Source organism: Oreochromis niloticus, linkage group LG14 (genome assembly GCF_001858045.2).
Source record: "Oreochromis niloticus isolate F11D_XX linkage group LG14, O_niloticus_UMD_NMBU, whole genome shotgun sequence".
Classification (NCBI taxonomy): Eukaryota; Metazoa; Chordata; class Actinopteri; order Cichliformes; family Cichlidae; genus Oreochromis; species Oreochromis niloticus.
This window is the reverse complement of record NC_031979.2, coordinates 38,492,244-38,511,691: the sequence shown is the minus strand read 5'-3', so window position 1 is coordinate 38,511,691 and position 19,448 is coordinate 38,492,244. Positions and strand designations below refer to the sequence as shown.

General features: G+C 44.7%; 1 protein-coding gene across 2 annotated transcripts in view; it reads left to right on the top strand.

Moving 5' to 3' along the window:
• The window catches only part of si:ch211-137a8.4 (neurofilament heavy polypeptide), a 40,729-nt gene extending 21,913 nt beyond the window's left edge, over nt 1-18,816 (top strand). For both annotated transcript variants that reach the window (XM_005474875.4, XM_005474876.4), the window contains exons 2-4: nt 9,703-11,287; nt 13,133-13,657; nt 17,746-18,816. In XM_005474875.4, the coding sequence (XP_005474932.1) occupies nt 9,919-11,287; nt 13,133-13,657; nt 17,746-17,768 (1,917 nt within the window). In that variant the 5' untranslated portion in view covers nt 9,703-9,918 and the 3' untranslated portion in view covers nt 17,769-18,816. The remainder of the gene's footprint in view (nt 1-9,702; nt 11,288-13,132; nt 13,658-17,745) is intronic.
• The last annotated feature ends 632 nt before the right edge of the window (nt 18,817-19,448 follow it).

Sequence of the window (19,448 nt, the reverse complement as noted above, 5' to 3'; positions counted from 1 at the left end):
TCCTCTGTAAAGCAGGCGACTACAACAACAACAACAACAACAACAACAACAACAACAACAACAACAACAACAACAACAACAACAACAACAACAACAACAAAGGAATAAATAAAACAATGCAATATTCATTATTTTATATTAGGGCTGCAGCCTTCAACTATTACAGTAATTCAGTATTATTTATTCTATCAATGAATGAGATTTATAAGAAAATTCTCTCAGTATGAGCAATAATAAGTATTAAAAAGAGAAACACAAGACTTTTAACATTAATTAAATAGTTTAACTGCACATAATAGCTGTTAAAAGCAACTGAACCTTTTGTTTTTACTTAATATTTTTGAAAGAGAACTTTTTCTTGAATGCAAAAATAATGACAAGTGCAGTAAAATGAAATGGCCTTTACTTTGTCTTCTTTGAGCGCTTTCTTACTAACGTAGGAAAGGATTCCAGGCGTTCCGACTGGTTTCCCGGTAGGAGGCTGTTGTACCTCATGAATGGGGTAGATTGCTGTGTGCTTTTATGCGTGTAATATTTTATATTAATCTAAATTTTGCAAGTAATGTTACTAAAGCCTTGAAATGAATCCAGTGCACCCTGTGCCCCCCTTTAGATGCTCCCCTGATTATTGGAGGTATGACAGCGATGGAAAGTGGGACGGCTGCTGGCAGCCTGATTTAAACACGTAACAGTTCATCTACATACATGCACGTATATTCTACTGTAGGTCTACTGTAGAGTTTTCAGTGTAAAACAAACAGTAATGTGTACACAGACTCAGCCTCGACATTAAACTAGTTACAAGGTGACAACCAAGTTGTTTGCATCAAGTTTTTTTTTTTTTTTTTAAATAGCTGAGTAATTCAAGTCACGCGACGAGTCGTTGGAGCCTTTTTTATACACTCAGCACTAGCTTTATGTATAACATTACAACATACTGTAGTTTTATGTTGTATTCAATGTTTAATCTGCAATAAATGTGAAGGCTACACCGCGCTCTCTTTAGATTCCCTCCTGCATGCTGCTGTCTTGTAGAAAAAGAGAGGAAGGACATCTGTATAACTATACAGATGTCCTTCCTCTCTTTTTCTAGTTAGGTTTACAAAAACCTAACTAGGTTTACAAAAATAAGATCAATTTAAACTAAACCAGCAGTTTATCTGAATAAGGACAAGTTTAGTTTCAAGTTTTACTTCAGGTTTGCCGTCTCTATAAAAGGAAACAGTGCTAAATGTGAAGCGGCTCCACCAGAACGGACAGCTTCATCTCCACTGCTGCTGTGTTATCAACCTTTCTGTTGAGCAAAACTAGGACTGCTTGAATCTTAGGATACATCCTGGTCACACATGTGCCCCTCAATACATGTAACGGTCCATCTGGTTCAAATGTGAGCGAAACGCTGTACGGCCCTGAATCATCAGCGTCGGCTTCCTGCTGTGCTTTCTGCTTCACTAACAACAGTCTCTTTATTTCATTAACCTCAGGCATTTCCTTTAATGTGACAGTAGAAAAATCTACTTGTTAATTGGACGTTGAATTTTAATGTTATATAGCGCCAAATTAGAACAACAGTCTTATATTGTAGTGAAAGGTACAGACTTGGTTATGCAGACAAATCAAATCATAATCAGCAATCAAACGACTAAACATTTGGCGACAGTGGGAAGGAAAAAAACTCCTTTTTAACAGGAAGCAACCTTTGGCAGAACCAGGCACAGTGGGCGGAGCCATCTCCTGCAACAGGGTGGGTGTGGATTGAGATACGCCTACTTAGGTGTTGCAGGTTGGAAAATGGCTTGAAAGTTAAAACAGGTTTAGTCTTTGTGGGCAGTATTTTGTGTTGTTGATCATGCTCATACAGATCAGAACAGAATCAGAGTGAATGGTAGCTGCTGCTAACCATATTTTTGTGGGGATACGGTTATTTGAAGTAAAAGTATCCACGAGCGCTTCAGTTCCTCAGATAACCATCAGCGGGTTTAAATGTGGAGCTTGACAGTGAGCGGGAAACCTGCGAAGGGTTAGATGAGGAAGCTGAGTGGTGTATTTGTGTGTGGATGCAGCACTGAGTGTTTTTATGTGTCCATGTTGATATCAGGAAGGTGTGAAGAGGAGGGCTATTATCGCAGTGTCAAGTGGAAAACTGTGATTGGCCATTCTGACGCCTCCCATTGACCCCCATTATAGCTGCATTAACGGGCGTCCTGCAGGGTTAGATTGCCATCACAGAGAGTGAAAACACATGCAGCTGGAAATGCACCCGAGAGACACCGAAGGCCCTCCCATAATGACAAAGTTATCTGCACCAGCGAGGGTTTACCTCCAGAACTTTAAAACTTTCTAATATGAACAGAGTAAATCTCTGCAGACAGGTGAGAAGGGAGACGATGGTATTCACTGGTACATAAATACTGGTATATAAATATTAGATTTCTGCTTCAGTTGGCGTAGATGATGGATTAAATGTTCACTTTCTGTCAGGTAATCTACAAAATGTACATACTGAACATGGACAGAGCCAATGATTAGTAAAGTCCAACCTCTGACTCCTTAACTGAGCATTTTCACAGCCGCCATGTTTGTTTTGTGGTAATCTAAACCAAAATGTATAAAATGAGGATCATGTTGTTTTAAATAAGACTTGAAACCGCCAGCTGAAACCATAAACCAGGTTTTACATAAACCTTCTTTGGATTATTCATTGATTTGGACTGGTTAGCGTGAGCGTCTGACTGCTTTCAGTTCGAATCACATGGTTTTCTCCTTTCCTGCTCTCAGTCTCACTGCGAGCACACCTCCGTGCACACAGAGTGGAGCAGACAGGAGAAGTGAAATGATTTTAATCACAGTGAAGATGCAAGAAAAGCTGTTAGCATATTAGTGTGAAATGCTTTCTAACCGCTGATGCTTTGCTGTTAGCGTCCGTCATGCAGTGTTAGCTCTCCTCTCACATACAGCATTATCATATAAAGCTACAGAGGCAAAATTGATTCATCTTTTTGTGTGGAAACGCGTTTAAATGTTGCGTCCGGCTATCTTGCCCTAACCTTAACTGTGCATCGAGTTGGCTCTGAAATAATAAAGATGTTTGTTGCAAGTTGCCAAAGACTCATGGAAAACAAATCAAGTAAATTGCTAGTGAACACTATGCAGCTTTCAGATGTATTCATTAAAATGTTTTCTCATTACGTTGATAAAAATGAATTCATTACATCCTCCCAAACTGTATTTGCTGTTCCAAATTGGTAGTTCATGAATTTAAAAATATGCTTCAGCTCGCAGCAGTGTTGCTGTGATTACGGTTACGATACAAAGAGGTATCGAGTCTCCTGCGTCTCACTCAGTCAGTGTTGTGCTTTGACTCCACGTTATACACATCCTAAGCTCTGACTGTGCAGCTGTGCTTTTGCTTTCTGTTGGAATTGAAGTGCAGTTGTGTGCTTTCGGTCTTTTGCGTGAAGTTAGACTTTGACTCTTGGCCGTACAGTGCTCACAGACAGACTGCATCATAGTGAGTGTGCCTGTACCAGCCCCGCGTAGAAGGTGACTCATCCCAGCTGCTTCATGTGCCTAAAATGTATTATTATCGACAATGCTCAACTTAACTCACAGCTGCACAAACGCCACACATCTTGTTGGCCCTTTGAGTCTTCACTTGACCTTGGCAAACTACGCCACATCCACTCCCTTTGTTTAAACCTTTCCAAGATGCAAGCATCACTATAGCAGTCATTGCTCATGTTAAACGAAGACGGTCGTTTTCTCGTACCAGTCAGGAGCACTGTAATCAAAATAGATTTAATTTTTTCTTCACCTTTTTTATATTTTCCCAAGACCTCAGAGCAGAACGAGGCAATGATGGCAGATATGCTATTTACAAAGTCGGGAACAACATTTAAAAAAGGTGAGGTGGGTTGCAAAGCTGGTTGCAGATGTGAGTGTAGGTTAAAGTAACATAAATAGATCCCAACTGTAGCAGGTCTGAACCAACACTATAGTCGATTCCATTCTCTTTACTTCATTAGACCAAATTTTAATTATTTCTTCAAATACTTTCAGGAGAGACGAGCTTCAGGACTCTTCTCAGTTTCCAGAACTTGTGGTGTTGAGTTTTTACGCAGTGGTGTGGAGGTGGATTGCCAAGCAGCTTGCAGAAGCAAACGTAGGTGGTCTTAAGCATCTTGGCTCAGTGTCCTATATGATATTTGCCATTAATATGTCTAGAAGGAAGGCAGCTAAACCACCAGATGATGTGGGCTGGCGTTGAGATCAGCTGATCTGCCAGGCTTGACTTCATGGCCTGCCTGAATGAAGGTTATGCTTGATTGATTCAATTAGATTTTAAATGTTGCTGAAATGTGTGGCTGACTCCTACTTCCTGTGGCAAAAATTGAGGACATCAGCATTTAAATGTATCATTTACTAGTTATGGGAACATGTGCTCGGCTTTGTTACAATAAATAAAAATGATGAATTTGGGTCTAACGATCAGAAAGATGAATATAAAGCTGATAAACTGGGAGAGATGAAGACTGACAAACAGGTTGGAGGAAAAAGATAAAGTCAGAGATGGAGAGACAGATGGAGACATGGGAAGGTGAACGAGAACAAACGTGATACAAAAGATGCTGAAAGAAGAAGTTGGCATCACAAAAGACACGAAGGCAAAAGCGAGACAGTGACGGAGATGGCAGGAGAGACAGAAAGAGTGAAATGAATAACTGAATGTAGCTGAGAGGAAAAAGGAAGGAGGATGAATTAAAGTGAAAAGGAAGAGACAGAAGAGAACACAGCATGAAAGGAGAGGCAAAAACACCCAAAGACAAAGATTTAATGAGAGGAAGAGGGAGGGAATAAAGACGAGTGCAAGAAGAGAGAGGAAAACAAACGAGAACGAAAGAGACAGACGAGAAAAAACCAGACGGACGGAGGTGAATGGTAAGAGGCAAACGAACAGAAAGAGACGATTCACAATCAGCCCATGTCTGCGCCACTCCTCCTCCTCCTCTTCCTCCCCTTCCTCGCTCCCTCCCTCCATTTTGTCGTCGTCCTCTGTCTGATGCTGTTCCAACACCTCGGGGCTTCAGCCTCACATCCACCATCCAACACGCTAATGCTCCTCTGCTGCAGCGTAATCAGACGCCAGCAAGAAACAAAACAAAAACACAATCCATCCAAAATAAAGAGCGACTGAAACAAAGACCCGGCTCGTCTCGTGTGGGCGAACATGCCTCAAACATCGAGGTAGAACCCAGCAGAAAGTTGGATCAACTGATGCTATGATGTCTGTTTAAAGCTGCAGTGATGAGGATTTCTATTCTCCTGTGTCACCGTGCGATTAATCCTTAAATCCCGTTTAATGAATCCGTGGTTGAGATGATCGGTCACCTCTAATTCACAGCAGAGCAACATTTTCTCACCGGTCCTGTTTTATTTAAAGCACTTGTCCGCTCTCTGAAGGCCTCGGCTGAATGCCGATGTTCAGTGTTCTTTGAGTCAATTTATTAAAAATGTAAAAATGGTCTGTTAGGTTATGTCACTTTTGAAGCTCGGCGTTACGGCAAATGAGGAGCGTGAGTAGAGTTTCAGACTTTGTTAGAAGCTTTAAAGACGGGATTGAAACAGCTTTTAGATGCAAACATGAAGGGTTCGGGTTAAGTTGGTATCCACTCTCTAGTCTGCTTAAACAATCATTAAATAACAATTAATGTGTGGCCCAGATGTGTCCCACATCTGCATTTTTAGTAAGTATTGAGACCTTTGTGCCAGACCTCACTCACGCAGGTAGATCCTGTAAACTATCAAGTCTAGCTCCTGACTTTTTAGGGCTTGTCGGACCCTCGTGGTACCTGCTGTATTCCACCTCATGAAATCTAGGGTAGGGGTACGTACCATAACCCCATGTCATGTCACAAAACAGATAAATAACCCAATAGGCTAGAACACAAAACCAGTGGCTGACACTACTAATCTTTGTTTAAAGATGAGTCCAGTGGATTTGATTCGATCCAAAGAACATCCCTAAAATCCTGCAGTTCTGATTCTTTGGTTGATTTTGTAAGACTCACTTAAATAATTAATAATGATCAATATTAAAGTGAAAACAGCCAAAACAAAGCAGCCTGCAATGGAAAAACAGATGGTGGTGCCAGTGTCCATCAGTCTGCACGACTTGTTGTACTTTGGCATCAATCAGCGGCGCACCAATGAAATGATGCTATTTTTCATCCTGCAAAAACGCGGAACTGAAATGACATATCGAAGTAAAATGGACCCGAGTCGACGCTTGCTTGGGAAGTATTTTGATGAAACCAAGCCCATCGGCGTCTGAATTATTGATAAGCAGAATATTTGATCAAGAGCTTCTTAATCTCTGTCCAAACTCAGCTGCTAATGTGACATTTCCAAACAGTCTGAGTGAGCGCGTCGCCAGATGAATGAAAGAAGCAAACAAACCAATTATTGGAAGAACGGGACCCAAGATGGCTGATATTTGACAAACCGTGATAAAGTCCAGTGAGCTGGAGTTAAATCAGTCAGCTCCAGCTGGGGGGGGATGGTGTAAAGGTGAATGCATGTGCTGAGCGTCATGTGGCTGCTAGCCTAATTTGTGTTTATTTCGGCTAAATGACGCTGTGATTTTAATATTGTGTGATAGCGGAGGTGTAGATGTGTTTCTATCCCTAGGCTACGCACAAGTCATAGCTGTAAACCAGAGGCAGGAACAACCTTCAGGGGCTCAGAAACCAGCCACATGGTCACATTTATTTCTGCGAATGCTTTTATTTTGTCTCGTGGATTTTAACCCTGTTGCTGCTTTTTCCAGTCACTTCATATAATTTGTGTAGATTTTGTGTTTTTATTAAATGCTGCCCTTCTTTAAAACGCACCAAATAAATGAATAATAGCCAGTCAGGCCCATTTGTGTGCTTGACATTGGTAAAGGTGAGAAAATAGTCACCATTTGAGCTTCCAGATTCAATAACTCAGACATGAAATGATACAAACCTCTTTCTGACTGCGGTAAAGTTCAGTACAGCATGAAAAATAAGAGTAAGAAGTGACCTTTGTGGCTAAGGCAGCCACGGCTATAAAAGTATTTATTCAAATACATTTTTGCATAATTCAGGGCAGTTTTTATTTCATTGCCCAACTGTACGGCCCAACCCCACAGCTGTACACACAGTCTGGTGTCAAGCTTCCTAGCTGGATAATTTTGATGTCGATTGTTACAGCTTGGACATCATAGTCAGACTTCCAGGTCTGAGGCTGAAACAAGGTTGATTGCTCCCTCTCGGTTAAGGAGTTGTTGTCCAAAGCAAGGAGTTGAAGTATCTTGAGCTCTTGTTAATGAGTGATGGGAAGGTGCAAGACCAGCAGACTGACGTGCCATCCAGAGGTCACAGTCAGTATATTTGACTATCGGGGCAACGAGAGAACTTAGCTGAGCTCACACACGACCACCAGCTGTGGGTCGCGGCCAAAAGAGTATAATCTCAGATAAGAGTGGAAGAAAGGAGCTTCCTCTGAAGGGCGTGAAGGTGACTCTGGTGAAGGAGATGGCGAGAGGAGATCCGGGCATCTCTGCTGAGAGTGCTGATGCATAGATGGAGCACTTCGATGCCGTCCTGTGTCGCTACAATCTTTTATTACAACAATTAGTTTAGCAAAAAAGGGCTTTTATCACCTACTCTCACCAAACATGCTGGCAGGCATGAATATATAAATGAGTGAGTCGGTCAGCCCGGGAGACAGCACTTTGGGGCAAAGCCACATAATGTTGGTATCAAATGTCACAGCCAAGATGGTAAAGACTTTATAATACATGTCATTCAGATGTGGCACTATATAATTTTAAAATTTAGTCAGTAAAACTTTGTAGCCTTTGCTCTCTGATCAGGACTTTCTCGTGGTCGCAGGGAGCTCTTTGCTCCTCCCACAGATTTCAGCAAGGTCAGTCGCAGGTGTGCAAATGTGCACACATCACTCAGCAACTCCTCTCTGTGATTGGCTTCTGTTACATCTGAGAGCCCTCGTGGTTTTTTGCTGCATTGTTTTGTTTCTAGTTATTGTTTCTGCATAATGACGGGGTTTCATTTTTTGTGCGTAGCTATGGAATTGAACTTGATTTGAACTAAAACCAGCAGCAGTTTATGTCATTCATTTCTAGAGTAAGATGGTTGTAACTGAGGTGCAAAGGTAAAAGCAGTGCTGTAAAATTAGTGATTGGGGTGGCCGGGTAAACAAAGCGTCTAACACGAGAAACGCTTCGTATCGTCCTCACCGGGATTTTTTTTTATGTAAATCCAAATCTTTACTACAGAGGTGTTGAACAACAAATCAGACGGCCCGTAAATCTGCCTCTCACGCTGCTCAGCCATCAAGGGATAATGAGCACAAGTCATCCGTCCCATCAGCAAGCCAGAAAGACAGGCAGTCGACCAGTAAGCCATCCAGTTGGCCGGTCAGTCAGTTGTGGCAACAGCATAGTGCGAGATTATCTGGAGCATGTGATGTATGTGTTTACACCTCGCTCCCTCCGTCTGCCTCTCCTCTGTGTGATTGTCTCTCCACCTGAGTGCCTCTCCATCGGCGTCTCTCTGCCTCCTCCAGTCTGACTCACTCTTTTCACCTTCTCCTCTGAGAGTGTGCGACTGTGCGCACTAAACGTCTGGACTCTCAGAGCTGAAAATTACTCTGTGTCGGCACTCGTGTGTGTGTGTGTGTGTGTGTGTGTGTGTGTGATTCATTGATCTGCTGATTCATTCATTAAACTGTCAAAATGTGTTACAACCGAGGAATGTTTGGAAGCAGCAGTCTGGTCGTGTTTTATAGTTTTCCTCAATGAAAACAAACCACACCAGCAGCACACTGATCTCAGCAGCAGGTGTTTTATGTGCATCTCTCAGAACAAGACAGACAGTGTCTAATTGGTGCCACGCACCAAACTTATAAGATACACGATGATTACCCAAAATGTACTTTTTGACCTTTTTTTTTAATCATATTATCATAAAACAGATGAAACAGCTGAGTCAGTGCTTGTGTTCTTATACATCATAGAAGAACACAATTGGTGTCAGTTTAATATTGAAACTAACATCTCGTCCCAATATCCTGTGATACTGATGGCTGATGGGGTTGTAAAAAAAATAACAAATTGTGCTGAACGACAACAAGCAAAGCAACAAATGCGTTACAAGAACCTGTGAGCGCGACACCAAGGCCTTCCACTTCTGTGCAGGTTTTGCATTTCATCATTTTAAAGGTGTGTTGCGTGTATTTATATCTTTGTGTGGACCAAAAATTGGAAGTTTACTGTACTTATAGGGACCAAAATCCCAGTCGCACAAGTTTGAAGCCATTTTTGAGACAAAATATGTGGTTTTAGTGTCAGGGTTACAGTTGGGTTATCGTTAGTTTTAGGGTAACGTTAGGGTTAGGGGCTGGGGAAAGCATTGTGTTAATTAGATGTCCCCACAAGATATGAATACCCTGTGTGTGTGTGTGTGTGTGTGTGTGTGTGTGTGACTGATTAGGAAACATGTCTGTATTTTGTGTCCTGCTGAGATTCCTTATCATGTTACACTTCATTCCTCATTCAGTGCACAGTCCAGACCAGACTCATTGAGCGCCTGTGGTGTTGCTTCAGACTATTAACCATCTGTCTCTCGCTCTCTCTCCCTTTTTTTCCTCCTGCAGGAGTTTGGAGGTCTAGTAGGATGCTGAGTATCTTTCCTCCTCGCCACTGCTCTCAACCCTGCTCTCCATGACCTGAGAGCGCCACCACAGCGGGAGGAACGAAACACTAGAGAGAGAGAGAGAGAGAGAGGAAGAGGAGGACAGAAGGCCAGGGAAGAAAGGCAGGCCGGAAGGAAGAGACTTTTTTGTTGTTATTGTTTGGTTTCCCTTTCTGAGATGGCGGCAACGGAGGCCAGCACAGCACCAGTGGTCCAGGAAGATGGAAAAAGCACTGAAAGTAAGCCAGCAGAGGTGGAGCAAGCGGCCAAAAACGCCACCACGAGCTCAGAGACTGTCAAAGACGAGGCTGTCGATAAAGACGGCACAGCTGTCAACAGCGAGGTTGTCGAAAACAAAGAGACTGTGAATAACGACACAGCGGCGGCGGACGTAGCGGGAACCGAGGAGGGAGGAACCACGGCGGCAGGCGAGGATGCACCACCACCTCAGAGCTCCGAAAACACCACTTCCGCTGAACCCAAGACCTCGTTCCTAGACTCCTTCCTCAACAAGAGTGGCCTGGGAAAGGTGATGGGTGGAAGGAAGAAGAAAGAGCAGAGCGCCCCCGTGGCTGGAGGCGAGGAGGGCGCAGCTGAAGGAGGGGAGAAAGAGGCCGACAAAGGAGGGGAGGAAGCTGCAGCAGCAGCACCGGAGGGAGGAGCAGAAGGAGGTGCAGAAGGCGAGGCAGCGACAGAGAAGGCTGCGGAAAATGGAGAGAAGGAAGATGAGAAGAAAGCGGAGAAGGGCAAACCAGCGGAGGCGAAATCCACAGTTCGAGATTTGATCAGGAAGCCTGTGGCGAGAATCTTCTCCCATCGCAGCACTGAGAAGAAGGAGGGCGCCGCTGCAGAGCCCCAGAAACCAGTAAAGGTCCGGTCCAAGTCCCTGGACCGGCTGGAAGATCCCGAAGCACTTAACACCACTGCAGACTCCATTGTAGAGGAAGGTGGAGCAGCGGGAGGTGCAGAAGGGGAACAGAAAGCCTCAGCCTCTTCGACAACCACTAAGCACATGAAGCGCTGGCACTCCTTCAAGAAGCTCATGGCTCAGAAGGCACACAAGAAGACTGGAGGAGGTGAGGATGGGAAGGAGGAAGGAGCAGAGGGAGAAGGAGGTGGCGGAGACTCCTCCACACTTGACTCCAAAGAGTCAGGCCAGAAGAGGTGGAAGCTCAAACGCTCCTGGACCTTCCAGGGCTTGAAGAGGGACACCTCCATGTCCGGCATCAGCGGCAAGGCCAAGGGCTCCGACAAAGACTCCGCTGAAAATGCCAAGCCTGAGGAGCCTGCAGGAGGAGCTGAGGGAGGAGAGGAAGCAGCAAAGGCAGAGGGAGGAGCAGAAGAGGGCAAGACAGAGGGAGGGGAGGAGAAGGAGAAAGCAGAGGGAGGTGAGGAGGAGAAGGCGGCGGCAGCAGGTGGAACGGTGACACAACACGCCAACGAGATCTGGACCTCCTTCAAGAAGCGAGTCATCCCCAAGAGCAAACGCGCCAACACGGAGTGCCACCCTGGAGGCGAGGAGGAGGCGCCTGCGGCCGCTGCCTCAGGTGGGTCAACGCAGAGTTGAGCGCGTGAACATAACTGATCTTTACGAAGTCTTCATCTGACCTCAGTCACCCTGACGTCAGCCAGCCAAAGCAGTCACAGCCGTCTTTATCCAGGCTGTCTGTGAACCATGTGCAGGTCCAGTGGCTGCAGGTGTGTAACCACATTCTGCAGGTATGTGGGCGTTAATGTGGGAGGAGCCAAGGCTGCTAATGTTAGCCACACTCGGCAGACTCTTGCTTAAATTTAGGTTTCAACTCTGCACATCAGGAGGTTCTTCTAAAGGACACAGGGTGTGGGCATCCGTACGTGATGAGTGACCATGTTGGTGGTTGTTACGCTCATCAACTCTTCAAACTTTAGAGGTTCCTCTTTAAAATCCCTCCATCCATCCATTCGCTTCTGCTCATCCAGTTTTTAAAATGATAACCAAATGAAACTCATTTAATATCTCGCCAGTTATCACATGACCTGCACTGGGGGTTCGGCCTTTAGATTGGGAATCGCTGCACTTTGGGCGTCGTCATTTCCAGGTTTCTGCTTCATGTTCTTTTGGAGGAAGTTAAAGTGAGCAGAGATGTATTAAGAGTCTGACTGCAGGTCTTAAGCGTTGCTGTGTTTTTGTCAGCGCCACAGTTGGACACCGATTAAAAATTCAGCTTCTGAAGCCGGCAGCTTGTTTGCACTCGTGTCAGTCTGTCGCTGTCCACCAAAGACACACAGGAGTTAAAGGCTTGCTAACTCTGGGGGAGGTAATGTAATTGAACATTGTCCCAAATAAAATATTCAACGGGTGATGTGAAATTCAAATTACAGCATAGCTTAGGTCAACAGAAGAGACTAAATTAAGCTTTACTTTCTGCTCTTTCTACACAGAGCAGAGTGGAAACGGGACGTTCTCTCTGAGAGGAGATTTGTTTGTTTAATGGCTCAGAAAATATTCCACCTTCTTTGGTTCATAGTTGAAATTTCATGTTGTAATTTTAAAAGTCTCAAGTTTGTTCTTGTTTTTTTGCTTTAAGATAAGAAAAACTTTATTCATTGGGAAACATGGCAGCCCAAATATTCACCACAACTTGAAAAAAACTTAAATAACATGATGTCATTGTTATCCAAAAGGGCTTCTTCCTGTTCCTGCCTTTCACAATAAAAGACTTCAACAGAAACAGTGTAATGATCCTTAACGTAGAAGAAGGAAAATCTTAAAAAAGAAACCGACCTACAGAAACATCAAAAGCATTTTACAAAATAGACACGACAGCTTATCTTTGGTTTTACTACTCATCAACTGTTTTCTTAAAAAGGAAATGAATATTTGTCTTTTTGTTTGAAGAATGTGATTGAATGAATTTCATGAATATTGCCAAGTGTAAGAAAGGACCACATTAGCAAAATTAATGAAATCATAAAACAAGGAGAAAGAGAAGAAAGGGATGTGTTTGATAGGACGTGATATGATAAGGACGTACACGTGTTTTTGCACATGCGCAGAATAAATCAGTTCCTGGTACCGCCTACAGCCTTCAGTGTACTTAGATTAAATGTTGGCACCCCGCTGGGCAAGCGGCGGCGTGAGTACGATAATGTGAGAATGAGGCCACGTGGGATTTGTACATGATGCCGTAGGTGGAGCTACTAAAAATCTCGGACAAGTTAGAAGCTCAGAGATCTGGACCTCAAGGACGAGGTCAGACTCTAATATTTTTAATCAATAAATTTGTTTTTAGTAATGTAAATATTTGCTAACACTTGATAAACACTTCTTCCACTCACTTGCTGTAATCCTGTGCCACTAATTGATGTGCACCCTGATGAACTTTAACCTCAAACGCTTTTTTCCACTCCAGGTGAGGAAGGCGCCGCAGAGGACGGCAAAGACGGAAAGTCGGCCAAAGCCAAGCGCTCACATTTTGGCCGTGCGGTTTCCCTGAAGAACTTCATCATGCGGAAGGGCAAGTCCACCAGTGTGGACACGGGCGAGGGCGCCAAGGAGGAGGAGGCCGCAGAGGGAGGAGAGGTGGCAGCGGCGACAGAGGAGGGAGGCGCTGACGGCGAAGCTGCCGCAGCAACCGCAGAGGTCAACAACAAAGATGCAGCGATAGCAGCTGAGAAGACACCGGCAGAGGAGAGTGGAGCGGAGGTGGCGAAGGAGCCGGAGAAGGAGGTGGAGAAGACGACGGCTGAAGCTCCGGTGACCAACGGGGAGAACGGCTGCTCCAACGGCACAGAGGAGGAGACCACCACACATAATCACCAGGAGGAGGAGGAGAAGACGACGGGGAGCAGCCCCATGAAGAAGAGCAAGGAGGCAGGAGGGGTGCAAGACGAGGCCAACGCCAAGATCATCAACGCCACGGCGGCCGTGAACAGCGGTGAGTTAGAGCACGCCGACCGGGACTCTGACGAGCCTCAGAACAGCAGCAGCAGCAAAGACGGAGAAGCTAACGGCAAACGGCAAGAAGTGCTAACAAACGATAGCAATAAACACGCCGCACGCAGGGACCGCCAGACGCAGATAGCATTAGCTGTTAGCGGGGAGAAGGGGGAAGGACAGGGGGAGGCGGAGTCTCCACAGAATGGAGGTTGTCACGATGCTGAAGATACATATGACCAGGGAGAGGAGGGTGAGGAGGAGGAAATGAGGAAGAGGGATCTAAGAGAGGCGGCCGTGGTCATTGTTCAAAACGTGATGTCAGCAGCAACCGACCAATTAGAGAAGGAGCTGTGTGTGGACAACGGGTTAAACGGGTGCTATGATGCCGACGCCAGATACTAGGAACACACACACGCGTGATACAGTGAAATATGACAATGTAAAGTAACACACACGTTAGCATAGACGTGGCGATCATGGAGCTGTGAGGGGAGGAGCATATCTTTGTGCAACGACTGAAAGCAGGAGGAGGAACAGTCTCCTCAAATTTCACAAATTTTAAAAAATCTGATTCAGAATGAAAACAAATGAAAAGCAGGAAAACAGCTGCCTGCAGAGAAGCGGTGAGATCCATTAACTCAACAACTGACACCTACAGGCGGTCCAGAGTTTACACTGAGCATGTGCAGAAACAAACAGAGGCTTGTTTCATGCGTGTAAACCGAACTTTGTCTGCGGCCGAGGTGACTTAACAAACATGCAGTTACTGAACTTGAAAGAGGATTTCCTTTGAACTTTGAAATTCGAAAAGAAGAGACGATTTGAAGGAATTGAATCTAATTTATTTAGTTTAAGTAATAAATTCTTTGGTGATTAGACTCAGATGAAGCTCCACAGCAGGTCAGAATCCCAGTGAAAGATTGGCCTGGAGCAGAGTCATCAAGACTTGACTGAGTTTAATAGTGTGGTCAGAAGATATGATGTATAGTCTTGCAGCCCAAACGCCTCAGAGTGCAGGTAGATGAATGAATACAGATGTTTCTTACTGAACCTGTACAATAAGAGGTTAAAGGGCTGGAGGTGGTGGGGGACACGGGTTCAGCTAGTTTAGACCTGGAATAGGTGGATGTGTTTGACTGTGAAGCCCCAATCCAGCCAGCTGCTGGCCTCCGTGGTGACGGAGACCTGCACCGTAGCTAGGGTACAATCTAGCTTATAGTCGCCGTTTGTGTTACGCTCTATGATGTCACCACAGCCCTGTAACACTGGCGCTCGACTCACTGCAGTCTCCTCCTGAAATACAGGTGTGACGGCGAACTCGAGCTGCTGATTTTGGGACTGATGGGTCAAAGCTGTTTGAAAGGTTACCGTTTCACCCCGCCTGCATTCAGTCGTTAAGCTAAACTAGGCTAACCGTGACCAGCTCCATAGTCAGCCCACGCACTGACTGACGCTGTTTACCTGTACGTTGAAAGGAAAGGTGCACGCACAGAACCACACACTGTATTTATAGGCATGCCAGCTTTTCTGGGCGATCGCTCGGTAAACATGACGCAGTTCTTCCTGAATTCCTTTAAGTAAGTCGTAGAGTAGATGTTTGCTCAGCAGCGAATCACCTGCAAGTGTTCAGCAGAGAGAGACAGAAGTTCATGCACAGATGAGTAGCAAAAAGCTTTCAACAGTGACTGGGACTCAGGTGGCGAGCGCGGGAGGAAGCTGGCTGCTTGTATGAAAATGTAAATATCAGATTATCTGCTCTTCGGCACATCCTGTTAGAGCTAATTAGATGTTGATGTTGATGTTGAAGTTGCTTTGGTAGGTTTAGACCCACACACGAGAGGATCGAGGACAGGCACAAGGAAATGTGACGATGGAGGTGAAATTTAGCATCTCCTGATATTTGGACCCTTTTCTCTTCTTTACGTGGGGGCGGTCTGCTCCGTGGACTTGCTCTTTTCCTTCCTGTTCCCACCACTTCCCACGTTCCCACCAGGGAGCCGGCAGGAGCTGCTGGATGCTGAGCAGTAGGAGGTGAAGTGCCTGCGAACCAGAAGGTGCTCTGTTTCCTCCTCCATTATTTATCACTTTCAGCCTCCTCTTCATTCAAGCGCTACGTGAGGCTCGGTGTCCAGCGAGCGCCTCGCTTTGATCTCTTGCAGCCCGGCAGATGCTCGCGGAGAGGATCGCAGCTCCTGCTGCTGCTGCTGTGCAGTTCACTAGGAGTCTCTTTGAAGCTCCAAGTCTTTTGCTAAAATGAGCTCAGTTTAACGCCCAGTGTGCCGAGCTGTCTGCGACACCAGCAGCTGGGTTTTGCTGAAACGTTCAGTAAAGGGTTTTTAAGTAAAGGCACAAAGAACAAAGAACCAGAGTGGAAATAAATGCCATACCAAAACAGATGAAAATTTCAGCTCTAATAATCAGTTCAGATTTTTGGATGAAACAGTCTGCTAGCATGAATGACCTCACAGCAGCTGTATTATTGGTCACATGACGTCATTAAAAATACTCCAACAGACTCCAACAGCACAAACGCGACCCAGAGGTCCAGTTCAGGGACTCCAGTTAGTTGAGGTGAAGCCTAGCAGACCGCTAGCACCTACAGCCTGTCAGTCAAAGAGGCCACGCCCCTAGCCGATAATTGGTGGTGAAACAAGTGTCTGTATCAGGCTGTAAATGTGCACATTTTAACACTCACTCTGTTTTTGGTAATTCGGTGTTGTGCTTTCAGTTTCCAGCCCTCTAACTGGCTGCTTGGTTGACATACTTGTGGAGCTTCCAACTGAAAATGTTGCAGCAATTTGGCAGCTTTTTAAGGCTCAGTATGCGATGAGCAGAGGTGAGAGGTTTGGAAACCAAGTGAATATCTAGTTATGATGTGGCACAGCTCTTGGAGAAAGACTCAGATGTCTTTACATCTGTAGTGACAGAATCACCATTTTTGTGCATATATACCTCCTTCTTCTCCGGCCAGTACAGAGTTGGCTTCTCTGTTGTTTTCCATATGGATGCTGTGCAAGTCCAAGCTGCCGAAATGATCGATAACACGGGAAGATTCATTTGTGGAAACTCTCAAGTTCATTGTGTGAAGTGTTATTGTAACTGTCACTGCATTGATAATATAAAAGAACGATGCATCTTTTGGGTCTGAAGTGAAGCCAGTGCACAAGTGTCTTAAACCTGCATTCTTTCTAATGACCAGCAGGGGGCTGCAGCTCACACTTTGGGAATCAGTGATGCAGAGATGTTTTAAAAGCTGCTACTTTTAAGGTTGGCAGAAAAAAGCAAGGATTAATTTATGGCCACGTTGGACTCAGAAAAGGATGATAATCCAATAAGCTTGCAGTGGCTTCGGTTCGTGTGCTCACTCATCACATCAGGTCTCAAAACGCTGAGATGGTGACGGTGAAAAACATCTCGAGGCTTTAAACAAGACTTGACGTGCTGAGTCCGTCTTTCGCACATGTGCTGGATTCGGATCAGATTGGACACCGTGCTGACTTGGGGCTCCATCTTGTGGTTCAAACTGGAATTACGTGAAAACGCAGCTCCGCGTTTATATGGCACAAGCTTCTTCTGGCATCCTGCTGGTAGTTTTACACGAATCACGGTTAAGGTACCGGTTTTGTCACAGCCCTCGACCTCTGACCTCGATCCTCCGGTGGCTCCTAGCTATGGCTAGCTGTAGCTGAGACAGCAGCGGGAGAGAAAAGCTGGGTATGGACAGACTTTCCCCCTCGCTCGCTCTCTGAGGTTTTTCTGTGTGAGCAAGGCAAAGACAGACTGCAGTGGGTGGTCGGTTTATTTATTAGAGGGCAAATCTCCTCCTCAAGGTCAAGAGCACAAAGAGCACAAGCACAGGTAGAGTAGCTGTCACGTGATCCTCCATGATGTGACGACTCGTTGTTGTCCTCGTCAGCTGTCATTGTGTTGTGTTGTTCTGCTCTGTGTGCGTCCTGCGAGACCAACCTCCTCGTACTAAACCACTGAACACACGTGCAGCATTTAACCCTTTTATGTGACTGTTGCTTCTTCTTTTTTCCAATTTTTTAATCCTTTTTTTCGATCTCTTCTGTTATCATTTACCAGACAAAAAGGCGGGAAACGTGTGAGGCCACACAAAGAGGATTAGAACTGCCCGGGATTCGCTGAGCAAGGAGCTCTGAGCCCCACCCCCCCCAACTCCTCCACTTCCTTGTCCTCTTATTTCCTCCCCGTCCTCCTCCTCTCTCCCTTCATCCCTCCCAATAAATGGAGTAATCACGTGTTATCAGACCAACATGGTGAGAAACGAGAGACGGAGAGAAAGATGCAATTCATGTAGATGAGAAGAAAAATAATTACTCGGAAAGCAATAATTCAAGCCCTTCTTTTTGTCCATCCATCCTTCATCCATCCATCCTTCATCCATCCATCCACCCCCCTCTGTCAGATACAAACATCCTGTGTTTTCTTTTCTTAATCCTTTCTTTGCTTGTCTGTGAGATTTTATATTGTCTATGAGAGAAAATGAAGAATAAAAAATGAAAATCGAGACATTCCACTTTCCTCCCCCTTCTCTTCCCGAAGCTCTACCGACTCCTGATTGGTGGATTACATTAAAAAAAAAAAAAAAAAAAAAAAGAGAGAGAGAGAGAAAAAGACTGTTAGTTTTATATTGACGGCCATTTTGGTTTGTAGTCCCCCCCTCTCCTCCTTCTCCTCCTCCTCCTCCTCTTCCTCCTCTTCTTCTTCCCCATCTTTGCCCCCCGTAGATATTTGACAGTACAGCAGGACCATGTTGCTTCCATATATAAACCGCCCCGAGGACTGCCACTTCCCCACCAACACTGCAATGTCTTCAGCTCTGTGTGTTTAATGTTTTTAGACTGTTATATTGTGTACATGAATTTAAAAAAAAGGAAAAAAAAAAGAAAATCCATCATTGAATATTAAAGTCAAACTGTTTCTTTTTGTTTGTTTGTTTTGTTCCCGTTTGGTTTAAATTCTTCTTTTGTTTTTATTTTTTAAAACCATCTTCTCACTGTTACCGACGATTATGCTGTAATTAAAATAATAATAATAATGATGATGTTTTGTTGGTCCAAGTTTTCACATGTCCGCTAGCAAATTGTCAAGAAAAAAAAATAGTACAATAAAGACTAAAATCTAACAACTAAACTGCAAGTTTCTATTTTTATCTGCACGTCTGACGGCTCGTATGGTTTGAGGGGAGGGCGGGGCGATATGCTGAAATATGATTGGGCGCTCGTTAATCTGCGTATCGATAATCTCATCCTTTTACGTAACGGGTGGAATAATACGAGATTTCTTTGTATTAAAGTAGATCTGCGTGTATTATCTGGCAGCAGGCGGCTGCTGCTTCCTGTGGACGGTCCAGGACGTCCATATGCCGGACGCTGGTGTCACACAGGTGGATCAAAACTTTATAAAGGACTCAGCAACATCTTCATTTTAAATAAAGGATCACGTTTGTACAAGTAGAGTGAAAGCAGTCCACGCTGTCAGTAGCCATTTAGCGTATTCATTTTAGTACTAGTTAATGAAGTTGTGCAAAGTCTAACTGTCACGTTCCCTCAGTTACACAGAAGAGCCTGATAATGCCTGAAATCCAGGAACAATACACATCAAAGACATAGGATGAAGCAAGACTGCAGATCATAAAATGTTTGTTCATGAACAACAGAAGCAGAATGAATGTGTTTTATTTAAACATGCCTTAAACTCATCAGGTACCTACACAACAGGTGAGGGCTTGCAGGAACTGATACCATCACACAACAGAAACTGAG